Source organism: Anser brachyrhynchus, assembly GCF_964034855.1.
Source record: "Anser brachyrhynchus genome assembly, chromosome: 3".
Classification (NCBI taxonomy): domain Eukaryota; kingdom Metazoa; phylum Chordata; class Aves; order Anseriformes; family Anatidae; genus Anser; species Anser brachyrhynchus.
The window spans coordinates 92192362-92218109 of NC_137696.1; the positions used below are offsets into that span (position 1 = coordinate 92192362).

At 38.8% G+C, this 25748-nt stretch overlaps 1 protein-coding gene across 1 annotated transcript in view; it reads right to left on the reverse strand.

Annotated features, from left to right (window-relative positions):
* Window positions 1-21797, reverse strand: part of LOC308192415 (uncharacterized protein) — a 133318-nt gene extending 111521 nt beyond the window's left edge. The window contains exon 1 of the mRNA XM_080585992.1: window positions 20665-21797. Coding sequence (XP_080442118.1) covers window positions 20665-20794 — 130 coding nt within the window. The 5' untranslated portion in view covers window positions 20795-21797. The remainder of the gene's footprint in view (window positions 1-20664) is intronic.
* Between the last annotated feature and the right edge of the window lie 3951 nt (window positions 21798-25748).

The window sequence follows — 25748 nt, forward strand, 5'->3', positions numbered from 1 at the left end:
GAACAATATGATGAAAAATAAACAGGATGGGGAAAAAAAAATCTTAATTAAACGGTGAGAGACGACAAAGCAGCTGTTACCATGAGACCTACATCTCTGGTACCGAGCAGAGTATGGGCTGTACAACACTTTGAGTTATGAAACAGTTATGTCTTGGCAGAGTGATCAGAAAATGCTCTTTCTGCACCCATTTTCTGTATGAAAGACTTTGTTAATTTTTATTTTATTTTTATAGTGTCTTGAAAAGAGGGATAGAACTAGTCATTGAATGATTATATATGGAAAACTAAAATTGTTAACTGTCGACAAAGCCCAGGTGGTTTAAGGAAACCATCAGAAGAGTGCTGCAAGCAAAACATTTTCAATGTCAAGATACTAAAACTAGAGACATTTCTGCAGCCTGTGACAGCTATTCAAAAATTGGCAGATGATTTCTGCCAAAATTAGCATGTTAATAAAAACCATACTGAATCATCCCTTTCATCAGGTATCTATTCATCTTCACAGCTTAAGTCAAATTAGGGCTCTTGGGACACCATTCTCTATCACAGGGCACAAGTGTCTCTCAGGGCACAAGTTGCTCATCCTCTCCAAGAGGAAAAATATAGCCTTAGGGATCCACGTGCCATTTCATGCTGCTTGTACCCTTTTGCAAGGTTCTAGCTTTATTATCCATGTGGTTTTCTGTGGTTGCGGGATTACTTCTTTAGTTTTGCAGTCTTATTTACAGCTCTCCTCCCAGTCTCTTCAGAGAACCTGAGACCCTTCCATGACTATCTGTTACTTCCCCCACCCAGATCCTGATGTGAGATGGGACAAGGGTAAATATTCAGATCTGAGTTTCCTCGAGTTCCCAGCTTTCAGACTCAGGTTTCAACTCTAAATGTTGTGTTTCATGAATACTCATGTATCCTACTCTTTGTGATACTTAAGCTATGTAACCAATTCTCTTTCCTTACATATTATTCACGTGAGAACCATATGTGTGGTGGAAGAACTAAGTATAAATTTAAAATGAGAAGAAATTCAGTGCAACAGCTGCTGCAACAGGTATTGATATTTCAAAGTTAAAAAAAAAAAAAAAAGGCCAGTCCTTTGCATGAAAAACATACCTCTCCTTTGCAAGGTGAAAAAGTTCAACTCAAGTATTTCATGAAGCAGTTTCTTTATTGATATTAGGCCTAATAGAACACTGCAGTTGGTTCAAGGACTGCTATAACAATGAACACTGAATACAACAGCTGTCTTGAAGAATCCCACCAAAACATAAGAGAGAAACAGAAAGAAATGAAATGGGAAGGTAAAAATTCAATGGAAAATAAAAATCAGAATAAAGGTTGATTTTCAAGTTGTTAGAGAGTCAGACAGGAAACTTCAGAAAATAGAAACCAACTTTTATAAAACAAAAAAGATGACATTAAGGAGTGTGACAGGAACAGATCCAAGCTAGAAGATTAATAGTAATTTGAAAGACAGTAACTGGGAACATTGAGAGAGAATACAAGACAGACTTCACATTTTCAGAAGCAGGAAGTCTTTAAGAAAATTAATGATTCAGATGGACTACCAGGAAAGGGAGCAATTTCAGAGAACCTGATGTCTAACCTTGGAAATCTGTTTCTTCTGAGTAGTTCCTTACACCTCCAAAAGCCCCATTGATTTCAATTTCTGGTGTCCTAAGGAACTCCAGTGGGAAGTACAATATAAGGTGATTATCATGAGCTAGCCCTAATAATTTGTTTTCTTCAGTCCTTTGAGTTTAATAGAATAGGATGACAGGAAGACATTTGTGCAGAGAATACATATTAATTGCTGGATTAAGTATTTCTGCTTCTAAGATGTAGCACTTCTGTTCCCAAGTATTCAGTCATTGTGCAGTTAACATTCTTGTTAGCTTTGCCAATCATAAAATAAATAGGAAAACGTAGGTGAACATTATGTTAATTTTAGAAGGATTTTTAGCTGAATAATGTCTAAAAGAATAAACCTATCACATCAAGGCAACCAATTAACTTTGAAGTTATTACTTTTGAGCAGATTACTGAGCAGCAGTTTATTGAGATGTGATTGATGTATATCTGTAAGTCAGATTTGGGGAAAATATTTAATGATATTTGGCTAAAATTCGGATTTTATTTATAACAACATTAATCAAACTATTACATTGAATGTGTTCTAAAGTGAGGAGATAAATAATGGTGTAACTGTAAATATTCTATTGTTAATGATCAGTCATTATAACTACTGCTGTTAATATAATTCTCTCTAAGAAATGTTTTATTTTTATGTTTTTGTAATAAGACCAATCACAAATGCATTATATGCGCCAAACTCTCTTCTTTTCTTCCCAGAATATAACAAAGTAACAGCACAACAACACATGAGCAAAACTTCTGGGAGGGTTTGGAGGAAGCTTCACAAGTCCATTAAAGGCTTTTCACTGGAATCATTAATAATGAACTCACTCTTAAACATAATGGATAATACCAACACACTAAGTTGTAAACTAAAACAGAGAGAAAAGGTTTTATTGTGGTGTAAAGAAAAAAGAAAGAATGCATAGTGGGTTTTATACAAATGGTTATTGTGAATATAGGAAGAAAAAACTCATTTTATTCAATATGAGAAAAGTATACCAGCATGGGGAAAAGTGCTATAACTGCAACAGTGGGAGAAGAGTATGAACTGCTGTGACATAAAACAAAAGCTCAAATTACATGGAGGTCAAAGTCTCATTTTTTTCTGTACAACCCAACTTTGTGATTAGTTTCGTAACTGGCATCAATACACATTAAAATCTCTCCTAATAATCATAAACCCCACTACCAATAGCCTTTTTAGTTGTGATTCAGATGGTAACATTGTCTGTTCTTTCTTCCAAGATCCTTCCATCATTCACAAAATCTTCTTAGTCTTACAGCAATTATTTTTAAAAAGAAATTAATGAAATAAAGTATAGAATTGCTTTACTCACAGAGCTTTTTAGACTCTAAATGTGTTGTGTGAAATGAACAGTGGTCTCTCCTTCCGGTTTAGCTCTTGACATAAATAAATAGCTTAGGTAAGCCCATGAAAACATGTTAGAGTTCACAAAAGGAGCCACCTCCCACTCTGACCTTTGTCTCAGAGAAATCTAGGAAAGTCTAGACAAAGATACCCCCATCTGCCTTCAAGGGAACGATTTAGAAGTATTTTTCTGAGAAGTCCTGATCATGCTGAGATTCAAGAGTAAATGAATATAAATAATAACTTTTGTCTGAAAGTCCTAGGCTGAATCTGTGATTTAACTATCTTTTTTTCCTTGCAAGAAAAAAATTCTAAGAACTGAAGTGCAAGAGACAGAGTCCCTAACTGAGTCTGGAACAACCTTATTGTAACAGATCTTGGGAATCTTCTCCTTTTAGCTAGCAAAATATATAAAATATAACAAAGTTCTTAGGTATACAGATAACTTTCAACTGGTTTAATATAATGAGAAGAGAATGGCTGACCCTGAAAACATATTCCTGTGCTTACTGTGAGACAGTTAACATTGAAAATAGAAATCTTTGTGCTGAAAATTTTACTTGTCCCAAATCATAATGCAGTAAGCCACAGTAATGAGTATTTATATTAACAATTAAAACATAAGATCACAAAATAATCAAGCTGGAAACCTAATTGGTTGTAGATCATCTGCTCTACCACACCACTCAAAGCAGGATTATCTTCAAAGTTAGATCCAACTTTGAAGTTAGATAACACCGTTCAGGGTCAGAACATGGTCTATACAGTTAATTTTTGAGGGGCACCAATTCATTACAAGATATTCCACATATTAGGAAAATTCTTTCTCTCATAAGTGCCTTTAGCTTCTAGGAGAGCATACTCTGGTTCTAAAACAGGCAAAAACTGAGTAATGCATAAAAACCATACCATATTTCTGAAAGATGCTCTGCACTCTGTCTGGCTGTAGTATGTTATTTCAGGATATCACCATGTTTTAAGCAAACTCCACCTAGAGTTCTAATGACATGTCCAGAAAGTTAATCCTTCAACTACAAGAGAGGATTAATATTTATTTAATGTTTTTATATCTTAATTTGTTGTCCGTGTGCTTTTCTACAAGCTTCATATGTGCAATTAGTTGATTTTCCCTATTCCATGCAGGCAGACAGCACCTAAGAACACAGACACAGGTCCTCACAGTATTGTGCAACATACAAGTCTTATGCTGACAAAGTACAGATATCTGAGGTGCCTCTGAATGAAAAGATCTTAGTGAGCAGTAGATACTAAAGTAGGCACAAACATATCCACACACAGTTCTCTCCCTTTACATTCATTGCCTGCATTCCACTTTGATTCTCAGATATATATTTTAAAACACAAAATCAGTAAAAAAAAAAAAAAAAGGGGGTAGATATCTTCTAAACATGAAATATTTCATGAAAAATAACATCTGCAAATTACTATAAACCTCCTGAGGTACAATGGAAAAGCTTGATTTGAAATCCTTTTGAGTTCCCCTTATTGCTTTTTTTTTTTTTTTTGTCCACTGTATAATTACTAGTTCCTAATGCATGCAATCAGCATTTGTTGCTTTCAGTGAATTATGGCTCACATCATTATACTGACCATGTTATTGCTGCTTCTGTTTTGTTCATATAGAACAAGCTTGATAGGAAAAAAAAAATTGTTTCAGGAAGAGGTCCAATTTGCTGCTGATTTAAGTGTAAGCTTGAAGGCACTTTCAGGGCAATGTCAAAGTTTGGATCCTATTATTCATTTACAGTGACAGATTTTCTGAAGCATAATTGTAATAAGGGCCAGTTCACAAGCAATTCAGTATGACTGTCAACAGTTTCCATACAACAGACACTTTATATTATCACAAATGAGGCGCTCTTCATTACATATGGCAAATTATCTGTTTTTCCTTCTAAATTGTAGGTCAGCATCCCCAGATTCTACTAATGTACATTATTTTGTTGAATTTTAGAGAACAATTGAATGAAAGCAAATCCAGTTCAGAACTGAACTGCTGAAACAATTTACATGGAAAAGACAAGCTATTAAATATTATTGAAGTTTTCCAAAGATATTTCAGCAGCAAGATAAAAGTTTCAAATGAAGTTTAAAGTCTAGGGTATGAAAATGCATAACTTAGAAGACAAATAACATTTTCTTTACACTGGGTTAACAACTCTTTTACCATTAAATTAACCACCAGAAAATAAGAAACAAGTGTAGTCCCCATATTCTATATTCATCTCTGTGAGGGAAGCCAGAGAGTTATGGAGTGTGCAAAGATGCGGTTCTTGACTATATGGCATGCCAAACTACAGAATAACTGAATACATAGCAAGACGGGTAGCAAGAGGGATTCATAAGAGGGAGTTATTCTGGATTTCATCTTGGTTACTTAATAAGAAAATTCATCATGATTCTTTCGTCTCTTTTTCAGGTGGTCTTTGCATGACTTTTTAACTTCATTTCCGATTTTGGATTTTGGAAATGAATAATTTTATTTTCTTCTACTTTATCCAGGCCTGAGTTATGGGTACCTTCCAGATGAGTAATAAATAACAAATTATTCCACTAGGGTAGTCTTGAATATTAAAATATTTGGATGACTCTGGAAGAGACGTAGAGCAACCTATGGAGACCTAGTGTCTTGATAACTAAGACACTAAACTGATTCATGGTTTGGTTTGGAGGCTGCTAATAAGAGACCTTTTCCAGAGTCAGTTTAGCGAAGTAAGCCATAATTTTTCACAGAATTACATAAAATAGCTGTAATAGGTTCAACAAGCTGTTACCCTAACCCGGTATGGTGACTCCTGAAATAAACATCATTAGATGCAGAGAGAAGGTATAATATTAATGTAAGCATATCGTGATAATTTTCCTTGTATAATGTAGCAAGATGGAAGGCTGTTCCTCTCAGCTTTTTATTCTACTACTTTCTCTAATTGCACTTTGGATCTATGCAAAGTCTTTGCATTCATAGTATGTTGAAGCAAAGACTTTAAGAATGTGTGGTTTGAAATAGTACCTCCAACTGCTCATTAAAAACTTTCACCCAGTAATTCACTTCAGCCCCACATTAAGTATGAACAATCTCCCTGTTCAATTTCTCTGTGATTTTGTAGAACTTCATCATCAGCTCTTTTACAGGATACTGAGTCCTGGCTTTCCTCTCATACCACTCCACAGACTCATCTCATCCATATGAATTTTCTATGTATCTTTATCCTTTAGATAACCAGAAACATTGTTCAGTGCATGGGTAGTTTGTGAGTTCACATCTGTTTTATTATCTGTTCAGTATAAAATAACACATAACAAGGAAATTAATAAATTAAACAGACAAATATATATATAGAAAAAGGTGAGCAATAGCAAAGAACAAAGTTGTTTGGCCAGTGGTTGATGGCCATTAAGGGAACTGCTCAGGCACAGCCTTGATGTTAATCACCCTGAACTGTGTAACTGATAAGGAAAGAGACATGATTATCATGAACACTACAGAATTTTTCAAGGGACTTGTGTGAAATTTCTAATGGACTTCCATAGGGAACTTGTGGGATTATGTAAAATTTTCTGTGGGGACTGAGAAGCCTCCTGGGTCTGGAGTGCAGTCATGGGCTTCACTGGCTGAGAAGGAGGATGTTGGGGTCCCAGATTCCACTGCATTCAACAGTTACACAAGATCCTCTTGTGGTTTAACCCAACTGGCAGCTAAGCACTGCACAGCCTTTCGCTAACTCCCCTACAGTGGGACGGGGGAAATAACTGGGAAAAAAAAGTAAAACACGGGTTGAGAAAAAGACAGTTTAATAGGGCAGAAAAGGAAGGTGAAATAATAATAATAGTAATAATCAAGAATCACAGAATGGCCGAGGTTGGAAGGTACCTCTGACGATTATCTAGTCCAAACCCCTTCCAAGCAGGATCACCTAGAGCACGTTGCGCAGGATGGCATCCAGGTGGGTTTTGAATATTTTCAGAGAAGGAGACTCCACAACCTCTCTGGGAAAGCTGTCCCAGTGCTCTGCCACCCTCACAGTAAAGAAGTGCCCTCTCATATTCAGCCAGAACCTGCTGTGCTTCAGTTTGTGCCTGTTGCCTCTCGTCCTGTCACTGGGCAAAACTGAAGAGAGACTGTCTCCACACTCTTGATGCCCTCCCCTCAGATATTTACACATAATAATAATAATGAAGAAATGTATATACAAAATGAGTGATGCACAATGCAATTGCTCACCACCTCCCAACTGATACTCAGGCTGTCCCCAGGCAGTGACCACCTCCCTGGCCAACTCCCCCCATTTTTATTATTCAGCGTGACGTCACATGGTGCGGAATATCCCTTTGGTTAGTTTGGGTCAGATGTCCTGGTTCTGTCCCCTCCCAGCTCCTTGTGGACCCCCAACCTCCTCACTGGCAAGGTAGCATGAGAAGCTGAAAAGTCCTTGACTTAGTGTAAACACAGCTCTGCAACAATAAAAATATTGGCGTTATCAACATTATTCTCATCCTAAATCCAAAACACAACACCACACTAGCTATTAGAAAGAAAACTAACTCTATCCCAGCTGAAACTAGGTGAGATCCTTAACAAGAACAGTTTATTTTAATTTCAGTGTCTCTTTCCCGAATGGTAACAGACAGATCAGATCCCAGCATTATCTATGTAAAAGGTAAGATTTTTTTTCCCCCTCTATATCTTGCCTGTATCTTTGCTGAGTTCCACCAGCCATTCTATTTCTTTCAGTCAGTCAGCATTGCAAAGCCCTTCTACAACTCTGCAACAGGTTTTCATTTTTCATTCTCTGAATAACTTCAGGCATCTGTACATTGTGCTTTATTGAAAAAGCTGACCATCAATTCCAGTTCTCAGTTGTTTATCTACGCAGTGATACTCTCTATCATATCCAGTTTCTTTAAGCATCTTTTTGAGTCACTACTCAGAGAAGGAGATATCAACTCAATTCTGCTTTTTCACGTTGATTGCTCCAAACAACTGACAGATTAGTGACAGGTTTTGTAAGAGCCCTAGTGACACACTTTGTTACTTCATCTCTGGCAATGTGGATACAACATTAATGGATACAATTACAACAATAATGGATAATAATCCATAATAATGGATAATAATCAGATGGCCATACGAGGCTAGTGAGTTTTCTAGTAAATTTCTAATAGCATTTCTCTCTGCTGAAAAATTTGCCTGTACTATAGCCATACCTGTTTTGTTCAGTAGCAGGCTCCTATGGCTACTGCAAGAGAATTTATTTTTCTCAAAGTTGTTCTACTTCATAGAGGTTCAATTTAACAATGGAAATGTCCAGTTTTGTACTGCCAATTAAAAACAGCAAAAGAGAATATGTAGCTCACCATTTCATTCTTCATGAGCAACATACATTTTATAGTTGTTTCAGTCATTTTTTTCCAGTTGCATTTCTTTTAGCCCACCCTGTATTGAATTTCACCTTGTGTGCCCCTCCTATTACTTTTTCCATTCTGTTGCCTGTAGTCTTGCCATTACTTTACAAATACTTTATACACTGGTGTGTTCAACTGACCACTGCCTGTCAGATAGTGCCTATCTTTGATTAGGCACTAATTGCATTGCAGCCCAGTCATTGTTAAGTGATAGTTCTGTCTTCCTCATTGATCTCCTATTTTCTGTTTAATGATATATCTTTATCCAGTGTCACATTTAAACTACTCTTTGTTTTGGTGGTGGTTTTATGTCCCTTTTAAACTAAGCTCCATGATCAGCCATCGTTTAGTCTGGCTCCAGTACTCCTATGGCTGCAATCAGAAACAACTGATGCAGAGAAGTAAATATAAATAGAAACTTGAAATAAGAAACTTGAAAAAAGAGTTCTTGAAATACAAATATTGGTTAAGCTAAACACACTGCAAAAAGATGACAGAGTGGCTTAGAAAAGTGAAGGGTGAATTTTAGCAACTATTTAAAATCATGAAATTGACTTTTCTCAAGATAGAAAGAGACTGTTTCACAAATAGAATACTAAAGTTTTGTTTATTTATTCTTTATTGCACAGGGTGAGAAAGCTGCATAATGAGGCTTAACATGGGACACATTATTCCATATTATCTGAGCCAATGGTATTCTGTATTTAGGAGGTACTTGAATTAAGGACTGGGCCAATCACCAATAAAGTTAACGAAAAAGATTCTATTGATTTCCAAAAAAAAAATTATTTTGGTCCATAGTAGCCAGACTCTAGAGTTTGATATAGCTGTCAGTGAATCTACTTTTGCTATGAATACTGAGAAAGGGGAATAGAAGCCAGTTTAAAGCACATCTCAGCTAATCAGTTCAGTTTAGTGTTTTTAAGCACATGCATGTCTCAATAGAGTTATGCACAATATTAAGGATAGAGGTTTGCCTTTCCCCTTAGTTTCCTTAAAATTTAGTCATACTCTACAGGTTTTGACCATTGAGAAATGTATAATTTCAGCAGTAGAGTTCAAATATGAATTTTCCTTTCAAGTTTATTTTGAAATCTCTTGAAAAAAAATGTTTTAAAAGGTTCACTGCTTTTTTGAGGGATCAGGCTGAAGAAAAATCTTTGATATGAATGATGAGATTCTTAAAGAAAAAAAAAAATCTTCTTGAGAAATTCTCTCTCTCCAGGTTCCCCCAGAACACTACCCTGAAGTTAAGAGATTTGCTCTCAAAGTCCATGTAGCAATTCTGCCAGAAATCCAGTTCTCTGTTCCCATACTTTTTTTTTTTTTCCTTGCACACACCAGATAATGCTGTGTAGCATCCTCTTCCCACAGAAGAGGACTCCCTCCGTAAAGAAACTTTTTATATGTTTAAAGTTTTCATTCATTTTTCCAGTCAGAGTTCCAGCATGAGACAGACTTTTAGAAAGAAAACTTTGCTTTGAATTGGAAGTAAAATAAGGTCATTATAGGTTTCTGTCAGAAGCATAGCAGACACTTATTTATACTCTAGCATATCTTGTGGGCTAACCCTTTGCTGAAAACCCTTAATAAAAAGCTGTGAGAATTCCAACCAGTAAATGGCATGGTTAATTATTTTAAACATATTTTAACCTACTGAGTTATAATCTTCATTAATTAGTTCTGAAAGGTTATTTTTCCTTTCGCATGTCTTAGATATGAAAGGGAATTATCGCCTGTAAAATAAGTCTGACAGTAGATAAAAGACGTTTAAAGAAAAGGTGAGAAGTAGCAAGAAACCTGATTTTTGGCTTTATGAAGTTATATTTTGGTCCTAAAAGGTAGTTTCTGAAGATGACAGCACAAGACAAATGATATTTTCTTCTGCCACAAAACCAGGATTAAAGCTGAGAGAATTGTTTTTAAACAGTGTATTACAACCTTATTGCATATCAAGTGGACACTTGTCTTCTGGCTATAAGCTATGCATATAAATTTTCTGATACTCCTTTTAGAACAAGAAGCTGCACAATATAATGTAAAGACTGTTTACTGTGATTCTGATACATATATTGCAGGGATTGTTGTTATATTCAGAGCTAGAATATTGAGTGCTTGCAGAAAAAAAAACTTGTTGCCACAATTTGAGTCAGTAACTAAACTAAAGAAATGCAGTTTTCTCCAGCGAATATCATACTACCCTGTAAGTTCTTCTAGCCTACCCCGATTCTGCATTCTTTCATTCACCCTTGTGATTCCTGCTTCTTGCAGGAGTCCCACCCACCATCCCATAACCACCCTCTCTCTTCTCATAACCACCCTTTAAACTGCTCCCACAGCTCCTTCTTGCTGGATGGTGAAGATGCATTTAATGTGGCTGGTTCTGAACCATTCAAATACCGATCAGCTTGTTGGTACTGGCACAAATTAAATAGGCAAGAGCAGCGATTCTTTCAGTGGGTGAGGAATGGGCAGAGAGGAAACTGAACTGAACAGAGGCCTCTATGCTCCCCTGTCTTCTATAAGTAGATAAAGGAAAACAAACACTTTATGATTTCTACTGACCTATCAAACAAAAATATTCAGTATGTTCCCAAGTTCCCTGGGAGGTGAGAGAAGATGAGAGAGACAGCAAAACAGTATGATTAAAAAGCCTCATTTCCTCACAAAACAAGGATAATGTAATCAATACTTATGTTCCCAGCAATGATGTTTCTAACTAGATGCCAAGTAGTTAAATTAGTTAACTAGACAGTTAACTAGATGCTACTACTTCCAAGTAGTCTGTTTTCAGCAGTCTTTGCAGAATATAGATAGTAAAGAGAGCATCCAAATGTCAATGCCTAACTGTTCTCAAATGTGACATCTTTTGAGGCTTATTGTATTATTGCAGCATAGATTGCCCTAAAGGTGCAGAACTGAGAGAACTCTTGGACACCAATGGGCTTTTTCAACTAGCAGAGAAAGGTATAACAAGAATCAATGGCTGGAGCTTACAGCTAGACATATTCAAAACAGTAATGAGGCAAATTTTTTAACTGCAGTGGTGATTAACTATCAGAACTATCAAGGAAAGTGATGATACTTTTCCAGTTCCTCAAATCAAGAATGACGGCTGTGCTGGGACATAAGCTTGAGCCCATTACAAGTTATTTGGCTTACTACAGAGATTAACTAAGTGAAATTGTACTGGTTGTGTTATTTTTAGCTCAGACTAAGTGATCTAATGATCCCTGTTGGCCTTCAAATGTATGAACTGATGAAGTGAAGCTGAAATAAAAAGTTGGAGTTTGTGAACAGCCAGAATTGAGGGAATACAGGATACTTCAGTCTGGTGGTTGAACAGCGGAGAAAAGAGTGGCTTGTCCTGAACTGAAACAGGTTTTATGCAGAATTTTGGGCAGTGCTAAAAAGAAATGGGAAACAAACAAAAATAATAATAAAAAAAAGGTTGATCAAGAAGATTTCATTTTAAGTCTTTTATTGTAAGACTTTTTAAAAAGTTCTTTTCTTGGTGGACAACTATATGACAAAATTTTGCTACTAACTGTAGGCAAATAAAGCATTGAAATGAAATATTTATTTTGTAATTAAAAAAAGTCCCCACAACGAAAAATATCTAATGAATCTGTGCTAAAATTGCAACTAATCTCTGACTTACAGAATTTATTTTTTGCTGAATATATATACATATATTTGAAGAAAATGAATACATTTAGTCAAGCAAGCAATGAAAATCATATGGTGAGAAAAGTTCCAGAAAAAAGAGAAATAAGAAACAGTTCCATGACATGTCCTGTTTGAGAATAATGGTGGATTGTCAATTAGAGACTGTTTTTGAAAAACTTAATAGTTTAGGGTTAGTATAGGGTTAGTATGGCCCCTGAGAAAGGGTTCCTACAGTAGATGAAAACTGAAGTTGATTTTAAATAAAATCTCAATAACATTTCCCACATATTTTCCATGCATATGAAATTAAAGAAGACAGAGGTGAGCGATGGATTAATTTGTGCTTTTCTCAGACAAGGATAAAATTTTATTCAGATTGACATATTTGTACAAATAAATTCAAGGAAGGGTTTTGATAAGTGGCTAATCAATGTTTATAAAACTGCAGTTCATCAAAATTATACTCATAAGATGTTTAACAACCGTTAATAATTTGTCTATATAGCATGCTACTAATGTACATTCAATAACTTTATACAAGGAAGGGGAGATTTCCTTACAAACAGAGAAGGTTTATCGATGCCATGGTAGCAAGTGGCTTTTTCTAACTGCCTTTCTTCCAGAGGTTCCCCTGTGACAATGGTCTTCCTCCTACCACTAACCTTCCTACATGGGCATTCTTCCAGGTTTCTTCAAGGAGAAAAATCTGACTTTATTTCTTGAAATTAAATAAAGAATGTCAAGGGCTATGAAGATGGGTCCCAAACTTCCAATTTACCTACTCTATTTATAATAACCTCTCAAGAAATTCACTAGAGGTGAACAAATGTGTGGATTCACTAGTTCACTTAGAGCTGCCTTGAACCTTTGAATCTGTACTGGAATCAGACTTGGTAACTCAACTTCCAAAACACATTTACTTCCACTCAATAAGAAATAGTCTTGTTTTCATATGTAAATCAATTCTAGGCAAAAAATGCTCCACATCAATAGGAAGATTTAAATGTCAATATGATAAGACTAGTATGATCATGTCAGTCTCTGGTTTCTTCATAGATTTTGATTATGGTGGTATTCATGTTATGCACACAAAGCATCTAACACTTCAAATTCCTTATAGCTTTTATGTCATCAGCGAAAGCAACTGCACAGAAACACAGTAAAAATGGCAAGTAGAAAAACATTACAGCAGAAATGAGACAGGTGATATATGAAGTAAAATGGAAGATGAGGACACAAGATGTAACACTAGTAACAAAAGGTGTTGTTACTAATGTAAAATACTTTTTCCTGCTCTAGGTTTTCCACCTCTGATCTTTTCATTCCATAAATATCCAGTAAGTGATTATATGATTAAAATTGTACCTAATGCTTTGACTGACAAATTGCGCTCTAGATGTATTAATATTTTCTCATTTTTCTAATGAGAGCTATGCATGCATAGACAGACAGACATAAATACAAAGTGAATATTAGGATTTTTTTCTTCACACAGAATAGATCTTCTCAGTAAATTTTGTATTTAGAAAGGCTAGTGGGTGCTATTTTTAAATTTCTTTCACGAAAAAAAAAACTCATAAAGCTGGATTAAAAATCCCTAAAGTCATTATGTTTTTAATCTGCTGTGCTTACCCTCAAATATTAACAAACATTGTTCATACACTTGCTAGGGCTCAGAACAGTCCTCCTCCAAAGTTAAACTCATGCGAGTTTAACTTTGGCTTCCTCTTATACAAGATTTCAACTTCAAACTTTACCTTTCCGGTTCCAAGTTCAGCACTGGTATTGTCTTTCATCTGAGTACTTCGAGAAGCTGCTGCCACAGGTCCCTTGAGACTGACCTTTCACTCTTTAGGTTAACTTCAAGAAGAAAAAATACATTTTTTCCTTTTCCCCAGTGCTCAGGAAAAAAAATCAGACCTTGCACTGAATGTAACCTTGAATGGAAGTTCACTTACAAACACTCATAAAGAAAGCTTTCATTTGTTGTTGGAGCTAACTTTTGGTATCTTTTTTTTTTTTTTCCTCATTAGTCAGATTATCAAATCATACTTAAAACTGTATCTGTAGGGGGACTGTTTCAGGGACTACAGAGCTGAGAATTTTCAGAAGAAAAATACAGTCTTCCATTGAGCATTGAGGGAAAGACAGTACTGGGAATATCTTCAGATAATTCCTGTCAGAATTTAATCTCATGCATTGCAGAAATGAATCAAATTATTCTACAGAGGAGTGGAAGCTAGGAAACAAAGATTTGAGATGCATACAAATGTTCTGCAGTATTTACTACTGCAGAGGCAGTGATCTGCCTGTATTGCACTACATCTCCAAGTAAACTGTGAGTTTAATGAGAGGTCAATCTTAAGTGACATTTTAAAAACAGTCTTATCTTAGGAAAGATACCAACAGGTCGAAAAAGCAGGTTATCTCAACAGTGAGGAGACAACACTTTTTTAATACAAAACATGAGCATATGCTCAAGTCATTTAGAAACCACATCTCCTGCAGCTGCAGGACTGACTTATTTTTAAGTCACTTACTGCAGGAGATCCTGCAAGCATGGTTTTGACTGGGCCTTTTCCAATGTATATCCTGATCTCAGCAGTGCAGTGCATATGAAAAGTGAGGAAGACGAAGTTTCTTCAATTTTTTCCTTCATCTCTCTTAAGCAGATATTGCCAATTTACTGAATACCAGATGGATACAAAACAGGTGAGAGACTCTGCTCTTGGCTCAATTCATCTTCTTGAACCCTATGAAAATCACCTAGAGATATTCAAGAAAAATCTGGTTTACAACTCTACTGTATGTGGAAATTCATTCTTCCTCCAGCCCTATGTAGATCCTCTTTTTGTTCTCACACTGCACAAACGCAACTTCATGCAGCTTCAGACAAAGACAAGCTGACATTTACATGCATTACTGATCGCTTTCTGCTCATTCAGATCCCATATTTCTGGCTCCCTTTGGTTTGCATTTCAACTAAAAGTTGGAGATATTATTAAAATCAGACTATGTCTTTTCCTCCTACATTGATATTCCTTTTATACACAGGTGTTGCTATATGGCTCAAGAAAGGCCAAGGAGCGATGCTAGATTCACATATCTTGTCTGGTAGGATGCTTTGCTAAGCAGCTGTGATAATGAAGTCAAGAGTTTGCCTGGGAAGCTAAATCCAACACCTGCACCTCTCCATCTGGCATGAAATTAGCTTCCATTGAGCACTGACTTTGGCCATGCCCTGTTGTGAGCTGATGAGGAAGTGCCCATATTTATGCCTCTTTCAATCTTTGTAGAGCAAGACACAGTGCCAGGTTGTGCTAGAGATGCTTTCTTCCTATGCCAAAAACAGAGAACTCACCCTCCATTCTCCATCTGTGAGGAACAGCAGGCTCTTTTGGGGCACATTACTTTGCAGGATCCCAGTTCACACAGCTAGGGAAGGTAGGCCAAGGACGCACCAAGGACGCATATCAAGTGTTTCCTGTTCAGCAGCTTTGTTTGTGCAGGTCAGCCCAGTAACACCAGTGGTCTCTGAAAAGGTGGGCAGCAGACAGGGAAGTGGAGGCCTCCACCAGCCCATATCCCATTGGCCACCCCCTCTGAGTGAACTCCCTTCATACAAAGCATTAGAGCTTTTCCTCAGGGCAGCACTTCAGCCATTTCAAGACCAAGTATAATGGAATGGGTCCGCATATACCACATTGTCCCAGAGCTGTTGCTAGGTCAAGCTGTAATCAAACTGTGTGGAAAAAATTTCTCGTGTGGTAACTATCTGGGACATGCATTTTTTGCAGGGTGCTCTGCATGTGTCAGCAAATTTATGGACCTGTTGAGATCAAGGTAGAAAGGATATTTGGTGGGAAACCTCTCAAGAAGTACAATTAGGACAAATGTTTCACTACAGACTGATTATGTAGTGATTTCACTCAATTGGAAAAAGAATCTGAATTTAAATACCTAATTTTAAGTCAGACCATCAAATCCATGTTGATCCTGTTGTGCAATCACTTTATTTCTGTGGTAGCTTTAGTAAAGAAACCTAATTTTCATGGGGCTTATAACACAGATTTATTTGGTGGCTTTTCAGAGCCTCACTTCAATTGTTCAACTGTTCATCTTTTAAGTCCACAATGATTAAATGCTGCTTGAAATGTGGGTCAACATTGTCCATCAGCACATTATGAAGCACACAAATTACTGCTTTAGATTTCTACTTCATGTGGAATAGTCATGACACCACAGAACAGACTAGAACAGAAGAGAATATCTCAAGTTGGAAGGGACCCACAAGGATCATTGGGTCTAACTATTGGCTCCAAACAGGATTACTTAAAAATTAAACCACATGTCTAAGAAATTTTTCAAAATGCTTCTTGAACTCCAGCAGGCTTGGTTCCATGACCACTACCCTGGGAAGCATATGGTATAGGTATATGATTAGTTGGCCAAACTATATTTTTAAACTACTTTCCACAACCATTCTGTTTTCCTAGTCTTTCCATCACAGCTTCTTTATGGAACATGCAGTTATGCAGTTTAAATAACAATATCACTCTGGTACATTCCTTGCATTATTTTAAAATTTGACTCCTTTTAAAAAATATTAATAATAAAAAAACAAACATGGTATTATGTACTGTAGGTATTAAACATAAATTCAGTGGCTGCATTGCATATTTGAACATCTTATTCTCACTCAGAAGATCTTAGTCTCACCCTAGGCCTTGATCAGCCTTCCATGTGTCAGTATCATTATTTTACTGTTTTAATAAGAGAGTAACCTGTAGTCAACATAGGGGATACTTAGCCTTCTGAAAAAAAAATTCTTTATGATTATTTGATACATGGTAATAAATGGAAATAATTAATTCCACATACCTCAAAATACTCTAAACATGTAAGATCAGCAGTAGTAATATTACAAAGGCATAAAAATGGAAGGAGCACAATTTTTGCAAAAGGGAGAATACACTCATTTTTAATAGACAGCATTTTTTCACTAGCAGATTCAGAAGCTGCTTGAACAGTCTGATGCAATATAGATTTGTAGGTACATGAAAGCAACAGAAAGTCCTTTAATGAAGGCAAATAGTGATGATATACTCCCACCTAAGTATGTGGGGTTTTCCAATTTAGAAACACCCGATTACTGATACCAAACACAAAATTTCTGTTCCGTGAAAATACATCTCTTTGAAAGGTACTATTCTCCACTTACAATGATAGTCATTTTGTCTGCATTTAGAGAAAGAATAACCAGGAACAGAGGATAAGTATTGATAAAGTAAGAAGGCCAAAAAGAAGGTCAACATGAAACATGGTCTAACAACTGTTAATCCAAAGGCCCATACGTCAAGTCTCCTGCTTTTGAGTGTAGCTGGTAGCAGACAGAGATGAACCAAAAAACAGACATAAGTATACAGCTATCCTCATAATAATAAATACTTCAGTAGCTTAGGGACTTCCTGAACCAAAAGGTCTATTCAGGCACACCTTTAAATGTTCATCAGTAACTGTATTATTAAAAACATGTCTAATACTGAGAATTCTTTTTTTTTTTTTTTTCCATCTGCAGCAACCTGTGATACTGCAATTACTTGTGTGTCTAAACACATTCTTTTTTAAAAGTTTATAAGCTTGTTTCCAGAATGCCATTAGGCACCTCCTCATTCTTGTAGTGGGAGAAAAGCATTAATAACCTCTTCTCCATGGTATCCATGGCAGAAAAGCCTCACTTACGTTCTACAAAGTGAACCTTAAACACAGAAGACAAGGCAAAATGACTCAGTTTGAAAAGACAAGCTAAAAAGCCAATACAAGAGATCTGTTTTGCTTTGGATTCTTCTCCTCTCCATTTTGAGCACCAAAGCCCAGTATTCAAACTCACTGTTTTGGGGAAATTGGACTAGAATCACTGCAGTTTCCAAGTTTCCATTTTTCCACTGTATAAAAAAACCTAGCCTTATAAACAGCAGTTTTGAAGAGATTCTGTGAGAGATAACTGCAAAATAAATTTTATCTACCAGAAAAATAGGCAGATGTCCTCCATTCTTTCTGCATGTGAAAGAAGAGGCTCAAATAATCCACACGAGATATACAAACACTCTGTGTTAAACATAAAACTGCAGCTTATTAACCATAATAAGCTTACAGGAACATGGTGTACTAACAAGTGTTGTTACCATTGTCAATGCAAGGATGCTGCATGAGAACAACAATGAGAAAAGAAGAAGATATATCATTATTTTTGGGAAAAAAATAAGGATGTTCAGTTTCATTTCTCCTCTTCTGTTAAATGATTTCAATCCTTTCAAAACTAATGACTGAATAAAATGTTTGCCTACAGCAGTGAAAGAAAAACAGAACAAAACAAAACAAAAACCATGAATTGTCTGAGTAAAAGGGAGAATGAGTTTAAAATCAGGAGATATAATTAGCAAATGTTTCAGACATTTTGTAAATGTCTATGTAACATGTAAAAGTAAGCAATACCAGCAGGAATACTTAGAATTAGGAAAACACAATATTTGAGCAAATAATAATGAAAAAAAAATAAAAGAAAGTTCACATACTACAAGTAAGAAAAACCTGAATATATTCAAAGTAACTTCATAGATAATGCTAAGAGAAATTAATGAAGGAAAAGTGGGGGATGGAAACAGAAGAGGAAAATAATATTACAAATCTTAATAATAGAATATGTCAAGAGAGGGATGAAAGTCAAGGTACAATACTTACGGCTTTATACTCACTGGCAGGACTTGGTAGTAATTCATCGCCTCCCTCTTAAACTTGACTAGTGGTAGATGATTTTCAGGAAGTCACAAGAAATCCTACAGTAAACATCTGCAGAATAGCTAGATTTTTTTTCCTCTGGTCCATAAATTTGGTGGCTAGTTTATTCTCTTAAACATGAACATATATCATCCTGAGAATTTATCATTCTCAGTGATTTAACTAGAAGATAAAATATCACGTCCATAATAATAATAATAAATTAATAATAGTAATAATAATAATAATAATAATCATCATCATCATCTTAGTCCAGAGTAAGGAGAATATGGATGTTCTCTCTACCTACATAAATGCTTCATCATTTTTGATATCTAGTAAATTCTTAGCGTGAGTGATATTTTCTGACAGAGGGTTTCATGGATTAAAAAATCCCGAAAGGAAACACTCTTTTTCAAAACACATAATTTAACTTCAAGCTGTATTTACTGAATGGTAGTTGTCAACCATATACAACTCAGCAGCCAGTATGATCAGTTGCCCAAAGTTTCAGTGCTTTAGTGCATCTCTAACAAGCTATAACTTAATAAAAATAAATAAATAAATAAAAATAAAAAACTAATAAATATTCAATGGCTTGGAAAAATCATTAGCTAGTTTGCTCTAAACCTTTGACACCACACTAGCCTGAATCTTCTGAATTTTAGTTGTTTGCTTTCTCAAGAATTTTGTCAATAGCTATTTTGATGAGGATTTACTATTTTCAAAATATTCACAGCTTCTTTTCACATTCAAATCAATAACAAACATTGAAAAACAGAGAGAAAAATAACATCACACAATCTACCCTGCATTTCCCTTTAGAATAAAAACCCATTTTATGTTGGATGGTGTCAGCTAGAAAGATAACGAACACATGCTTTCAGATTTATCAGCAACCTCTTAGATGCCAATTACTCTGAATGGGTGAGCAGCAGAAGAATCTTCTACTTTTGTTTGTTTGTTTTCAGAACAAGGTTAGCCTGAGAACAGTGCAGTATAACCTAAATGGCTTGAAGACTGCAGCTTTAAAAATCCTTAAAATTAATTCATATTTGATATCTCAAGAAGCAAATTATCTACTTAATAAGTAACAAATAGTTAATATATTTTAACACTTATGTGTTTTTAAGTTGCTGTAACAACACAGTGGAAAACTGCTTGTTATTTTACTGTTTGCAGGGGGGTTGTTTGTTCTTTTTTCTCTACAATCATTCAGTGCAGGTAGGAATGCATGTTATATTTCTCCAGACTGATACTGCTTCAAAATAAGGTGTGTCTCCATCTGCCACATAATGCAATTCACAATTTTATTTTATTTTTTTTAACCCATGTAAATCAAGTTGATTGAGTCTTCAGGATTTGTCATGGAATGGCATTTAGTTAATTTGTTCATCATTTGCTTTGTCCTGTATTCTGTCTTCTTCAAGGCTGAAACTGTACAGCAAGGAGGAAGCCTGTGCTGGCAGCTGTGCTTTGAAACAGGTCAATTCTCATGGACAAAGCGTAAGAGTTTGCCTATCCTGAAACAGAGCATGCCAAGAGCAAACAACTTCCCAGGGACAGACAGGCAGCCAAACGAGAGCCAAGGAAACAGAGAGCCAGAGGCTGCTGGCAGAGAGAAAACCCACAGCTAGGAATGTTGAAAATAAGGACTCATACAAAACATTCACAATCATCTGTGCATTTTGCTGCACGTGGGAAGCCCTTGGAAGTTAAGCGCAACCTTAAAGAGAAAGAACTCATCTAACAATAGATGATGTACAAATTTATCGTTGCTTTACTCACTGCCCCATGTTCTCTCAGTTCTAATTAGTTCTTCATTGACATAATTCTTGCCGAGGCGATCGGCTCCGGGGCAGGCGCGTTCCGCAGCGGAGCGGGGGATCAAGACAGGCAGGGCTTTCGTTTTCGGCATCGAGGCCACTCGAAGCACCCAAGCGAGCCACCAGGACCCGGCAGCCCTTGCACGGGAGGCTGACGAGGCCTAGGCAGAGCCAGCAAGCTCCCCCTCCCGGGCCGTTCAAAAGCAGCCCCTAGGGATTGCGAGCGACCAGGAGCACGGCGACCAGGGCGGGCAAACAGGGCGCGGCGTGTCAGCAAGGCGGGGCGCGGCAGTTCGCGCGGGCAGGGCGAGCAGGCGGGGCCCCTCGCCGCTCTTTTGCAGCGGTCTTTCCCTTCGGTACTTGTAACCTGCCTTCGAGGAACCTGGCCATGGTATCAACCAGGCAGAAAACCATGGCCTCTGCCTCTCTTGCGGCCTCTCCAGCCGCAGTCACTGACGTGGCCACTCAGACGGAGGGCTCGGGGAAACACACCGCCGTCCAGGTCTTGGGCTGCAGGGTGTGCCCGAGTCTTCTGTCGGTACCCGGCAGCAGCAGCGAGGGGTATGCCTGTGGGAGGTGTGCCCAGATTGAAGAGCTGCTTAGCCAGGTAGCGGAGCTATGGGAGGAGGTGAGCAGGCTCAGGAGCATCAGGAATTCAGAGAGGGAAATTGACTGGTGGAGGTGTACTCTACGCTCTCTGAGACAGACTCACGGGCCTGCCATATCACAAATGTCTCCTGCTACACAGAAGACAAAAGTTCCCTCATCCCGCCAGGCAGTAGGAGGAGACCTAGGCCAAGGGGGGGAATGGAGGCAGGTTCCTGTTCGGGGTGGTAGGCGAGCCCTGTCCCTGCCCACCTCACCTTCCCATCTACCCTTATATAACAGGTATGAGGGTCTAGAACACGACAGTCAGAACAACGAAGTAGACGAAAGCCTGTCCCAGTTGGAGAGGGTGCCTAAGGCAAGGCAACCTATCCCCCGCATTGCTACATCAACTGTCAAAAAAGAAAGAAGGGTTATTGTCATGGGGGACTCCCTTTTGAAAGGGACAGAGGGCCCAATATGCCGACCGGACCCAACCCATAGGGAAGTCTGTTGCCTCCCTAGGGCTCAGGTGAGAGACGTTGCTAAGAAAGTCAAGCGCCTGGTACGGCCCACCGACTACTACCCGCTACTGGTCTTTCAGGCTGGTAATGATGAGGTAGCAATGAGAAGTCCGAGAGCGATCAAAAGGGACTTTAGGGCTTTGGGGCAACTACTTAAAGGATCAGGGGCACAGGTTGTGTTTGCCTCTGTCCTTCTGATAGGGGGGATTGATGCTGACAAACAGACTCATCACATTAACACGTGGCTTCGGGACTGGTGCAACCAGCAGAATTTCGGGTTTTTCGATCACGGGAAGGTCTACGCAACACCGGGCCTGCTGGCACCAGATGGGATGCGCCTCTCTCAGAGAGGGGTGAGGATTTTTGCTAAGGAGTTGGCAGGGCTGATAGATAGGGCTTTAAACTAGAGTCGAAGGGGGAAGGGGATAAAACCAGGCACGCCGGTGATGAGCTAAGGGATAGTGCATTAGAATCAGAGAGACTGTGTGCTAGTGAGGCCCTTTGGTCGACTACACAAGGTGCTACATGTAGAGAGGCACATTTGAAGTGCTTCTACACAAACGCACGCAGTACTAGGAATAAAATGGATGAGCTAGAAGTCTTGGCCCAGTCCCACAGCTACGACATCATCGGCATAAGTGAAACCTGGTGGGATGAGTCCTGTGGCTGGTGTGTTGCAATCGATGGTTACAGGCTCTTCAAGAGGGACAGGCAGGGTAGGCGAGGTGGTGGAGTGGCAATGTATGTGAAGCATGGGCTGGACTGTGTGGAACTTCAAGTTGGCGATGGCAAAGTTGAGAGCCTCTGGGTAAGGATTAAGGGACGAATAAATAAAGGGGGTGTCGTTGTGGGAGTCTATTACAGACCACCTGGCCAGGATGACAACGCCGATGAATTATTCTTTGCAGAACTAAGAGATGCCTCGAGATCAACTCCCCTTGTCCTAATGGGGGATTTCAACTTGCCAGACGTCAACTGGGATCACCACACGGCTGACACGAGCAAGTCCAGGAGGTTCATAAAGCACCTAGATGATAACTTCTTGGTGCAGGTGCTAAGAGAGCCAACTAGGAAAGGTGCCCTCCTAGATCTGTTGCTGGAGAACAGAGAGGGTCTTGTGGGAGAAGTGGCAATTGGCGGCTGTCTCGGTTATAGTGACCGTGAAGTGTTTGAGTTTAGAATTTATGGTGACAGAAGGAAAACTGTCACCAAAACTTCAGCCGTGGATATGGGGAAAGCAGACTTCAGGTTGCTCAGGGAACTAGTCAGCAAGGTCCCCTGGGAAACTGCTTTTGAAGGCATTGGCGTCCATCAGTGCTGGTCAATCTTTAAGCACTGCCTCCTAAAAGCACAAGATCAGGCGATTCCAAAATATCGGAAGTCAGGCAAGCGGGGCAGAAGGCTGGCTTGGCTGACCAGGGATCTTCTACTGGAGCTTAGGTGAAAAAAGAAAGTGTATGGCTGCTGGAAGGAGGGTCAGGCGACAAGGAAGGAATACAGGGATGCTGTTCGTGTTTGTAGGGAGAAAATTCATGTGATCAAAGCCCAGCTAGAGTTGAAGCTGGCTATGTCTGTGGGAGACAATAAAAAAGTTTTTTTTAGATATGTAAACAGAAAAAGGAGAACCAAAGAAAACATAGGTCCGCTACTAGATGGGGAGGGTCTCCTCACAGACAATGACATAGGCAAAGCAGAGATGTTTAATGCCTTCTTCGCCTCTGTCTTCAACACCGATGATGGGCTTCGGGACCCAGGGTACCCTGAGCTGGAGGACCATGACGGTGGGAATGACAAACTCCCAGCCGACCCTGAACGTGTGCGGGAATTGCTGCTCCACCTGGATCCATACAAGTCCATGGGTCCGGATGGGATTCATCTCAGGGTGCTTAAAGAGCTGGCTGATGTCATCGTGGGACCTCTCTCAATTATTTTTCAACGATCTTGGGAATCTGGAGAGGTCCCAGTAGACTGGAAGCTGGCAAATGTGCCAATTTGCAAGAAGGGTAAGAAAGAAGACCCTAGCAATTACAGGCCTGTCAGTCTCACGTCAGTGCCTGGTAAAATTATGGAGAGGATGATCCTTGAAGTTATTGAAGCGCACCTGGGGGACAATGCAGTCATTGGTCCCAGCCAACATGGGTTCATGAGGGGTAGCTCCTGCCTAACAAATTTGATTTCCTTTTATGATAAGATCACCCATCTAGTCGATCAAGGGAAACCAGCTGATGTGATCTTTTTGGACTTCAGCAAAGCTTTTGACATGGTTTCCCATAGGATCCTACTGGACAAAATGTCCAGCATACAGCTAAACAAAAACATCATACGATGGGTGAGCAATTGGCTGACGGGCAAGGCTCAAAGGGTTGTGGTAAATGGGGCCACATCTGGCTGGCTGATGGTCACTAGTGGGGTCCCTCAAGGCTCCATTTTAGGGCCAGTCCTCTTCAATGTTTTTATAAATGATTTGGATGTAGGACTAGAAGGTGTTCTGAGCAAATTTGCCGACGACACCAAACTTGGAGGAGTTGTGGACTTGGATGAGGGTGGAAAGGCCTTGCAGAGAGATCTGGACAGATTGGAGAGCTGGGCAATCACCAACCACATGAAGTTTAACAAAAGCAAGTGCTGGGTCCTGCACCTGGGACGGGGCACCCCTGGCTATACGTACAGACTGGGCGACGAGACGCTGGAGAGCAGCCCCGCAGAGAGGGATCTGGGGGTTGTGGTTGACAGCAAGTTGAATATGAGCCAGCAGTGTGCCCTGGCAGCCAGGAGGGCCAACCGTATCCTGGGATGCATCAAGCACGGCATTGCTAGTCAGCCGAGGGAAGTGATTGTCCCACTCTACTCTGCGCTGGTGCGGCCTCACCTCGAGTACTGTGTGTAGTTCTTGGCACCACAGTACAAAAAGGACATTAAACTGTTGGAGAGTGTACAGAGGAGGGTGACGAAGATGGTGAAGAGCCTAGAGGGGAAGACATTATGAGGAGCGGCTGAGGTCACTTGGCCTGTTTGGCCTGAAGAAGAGGAGGCTGAGGGGGGACCTCATTGCAGTCTACAATTTCCTTGCAAGGGGGAGTGGAGAGGCAGGTGACCTATTCTCCGTTATCACCAGTGACAGGACCCGTGGGAATGGTGTTAAGCTGAGGCAGGGGAAGTTTAGGCTAGACATCAGGAAGTGGTTCTTCACCAGGAGGGTGGTTGCACACTGGAACAGGCTCCCCAGTGAAGTAGTCACTGCACCAAGCCTGTCTGAATTTAAGAAGAGATTGGACTGTGCACTTAGTCACATGGTCTAAACTTTTGGGCAGACCTGTGTGGTGCCAGGAGTTGGACTTGATGATCCTTATGGGTCCCTTCCAACTTGGGACATTCTATGATTCTATGATTCTATAATTCATATTCACATAAAATATGAGATTCTCCTGAATTTCAGTGTCAGTTTTCTACTTTTGTGTGACCTCTTCAAGGAAAAAACACAAAGTTATCTTGGTCAATATAGAATCCCTGTATTTCTTCACTATTTTTAGTTAAATCTTTAACCATTTGCCAAAAAGAGTTTAGCAGTAAGAAAATAACTGTATGGCAACTGGATGTGTGGAGAATCAACTTTGCAAGTAACAAATAGTCTGAGCCAAAGATGATTTTTTTTTCATGGAGATGGAACTGCTTGATTTCATTAACATAGAACAACAAAAATGTAGAAAATAAAGACAGAATCTCCAAAGGGCAAATAATTATTTTTAAATATCATTCTTATGAGAACGACAACGCTGGATTATTAATTACATGGTTTAGCCATTGTACTTTCAGGACAGAAGGCTGGTAAAAAAGCAGGATAGCAGCTAGCAAAGAAAATTTTTCAAAGACACCACATAGCACCTTGGAACAATCTTCCAGATACTCCGTGAACAGAACAGCAGTCATGTTGGACTGA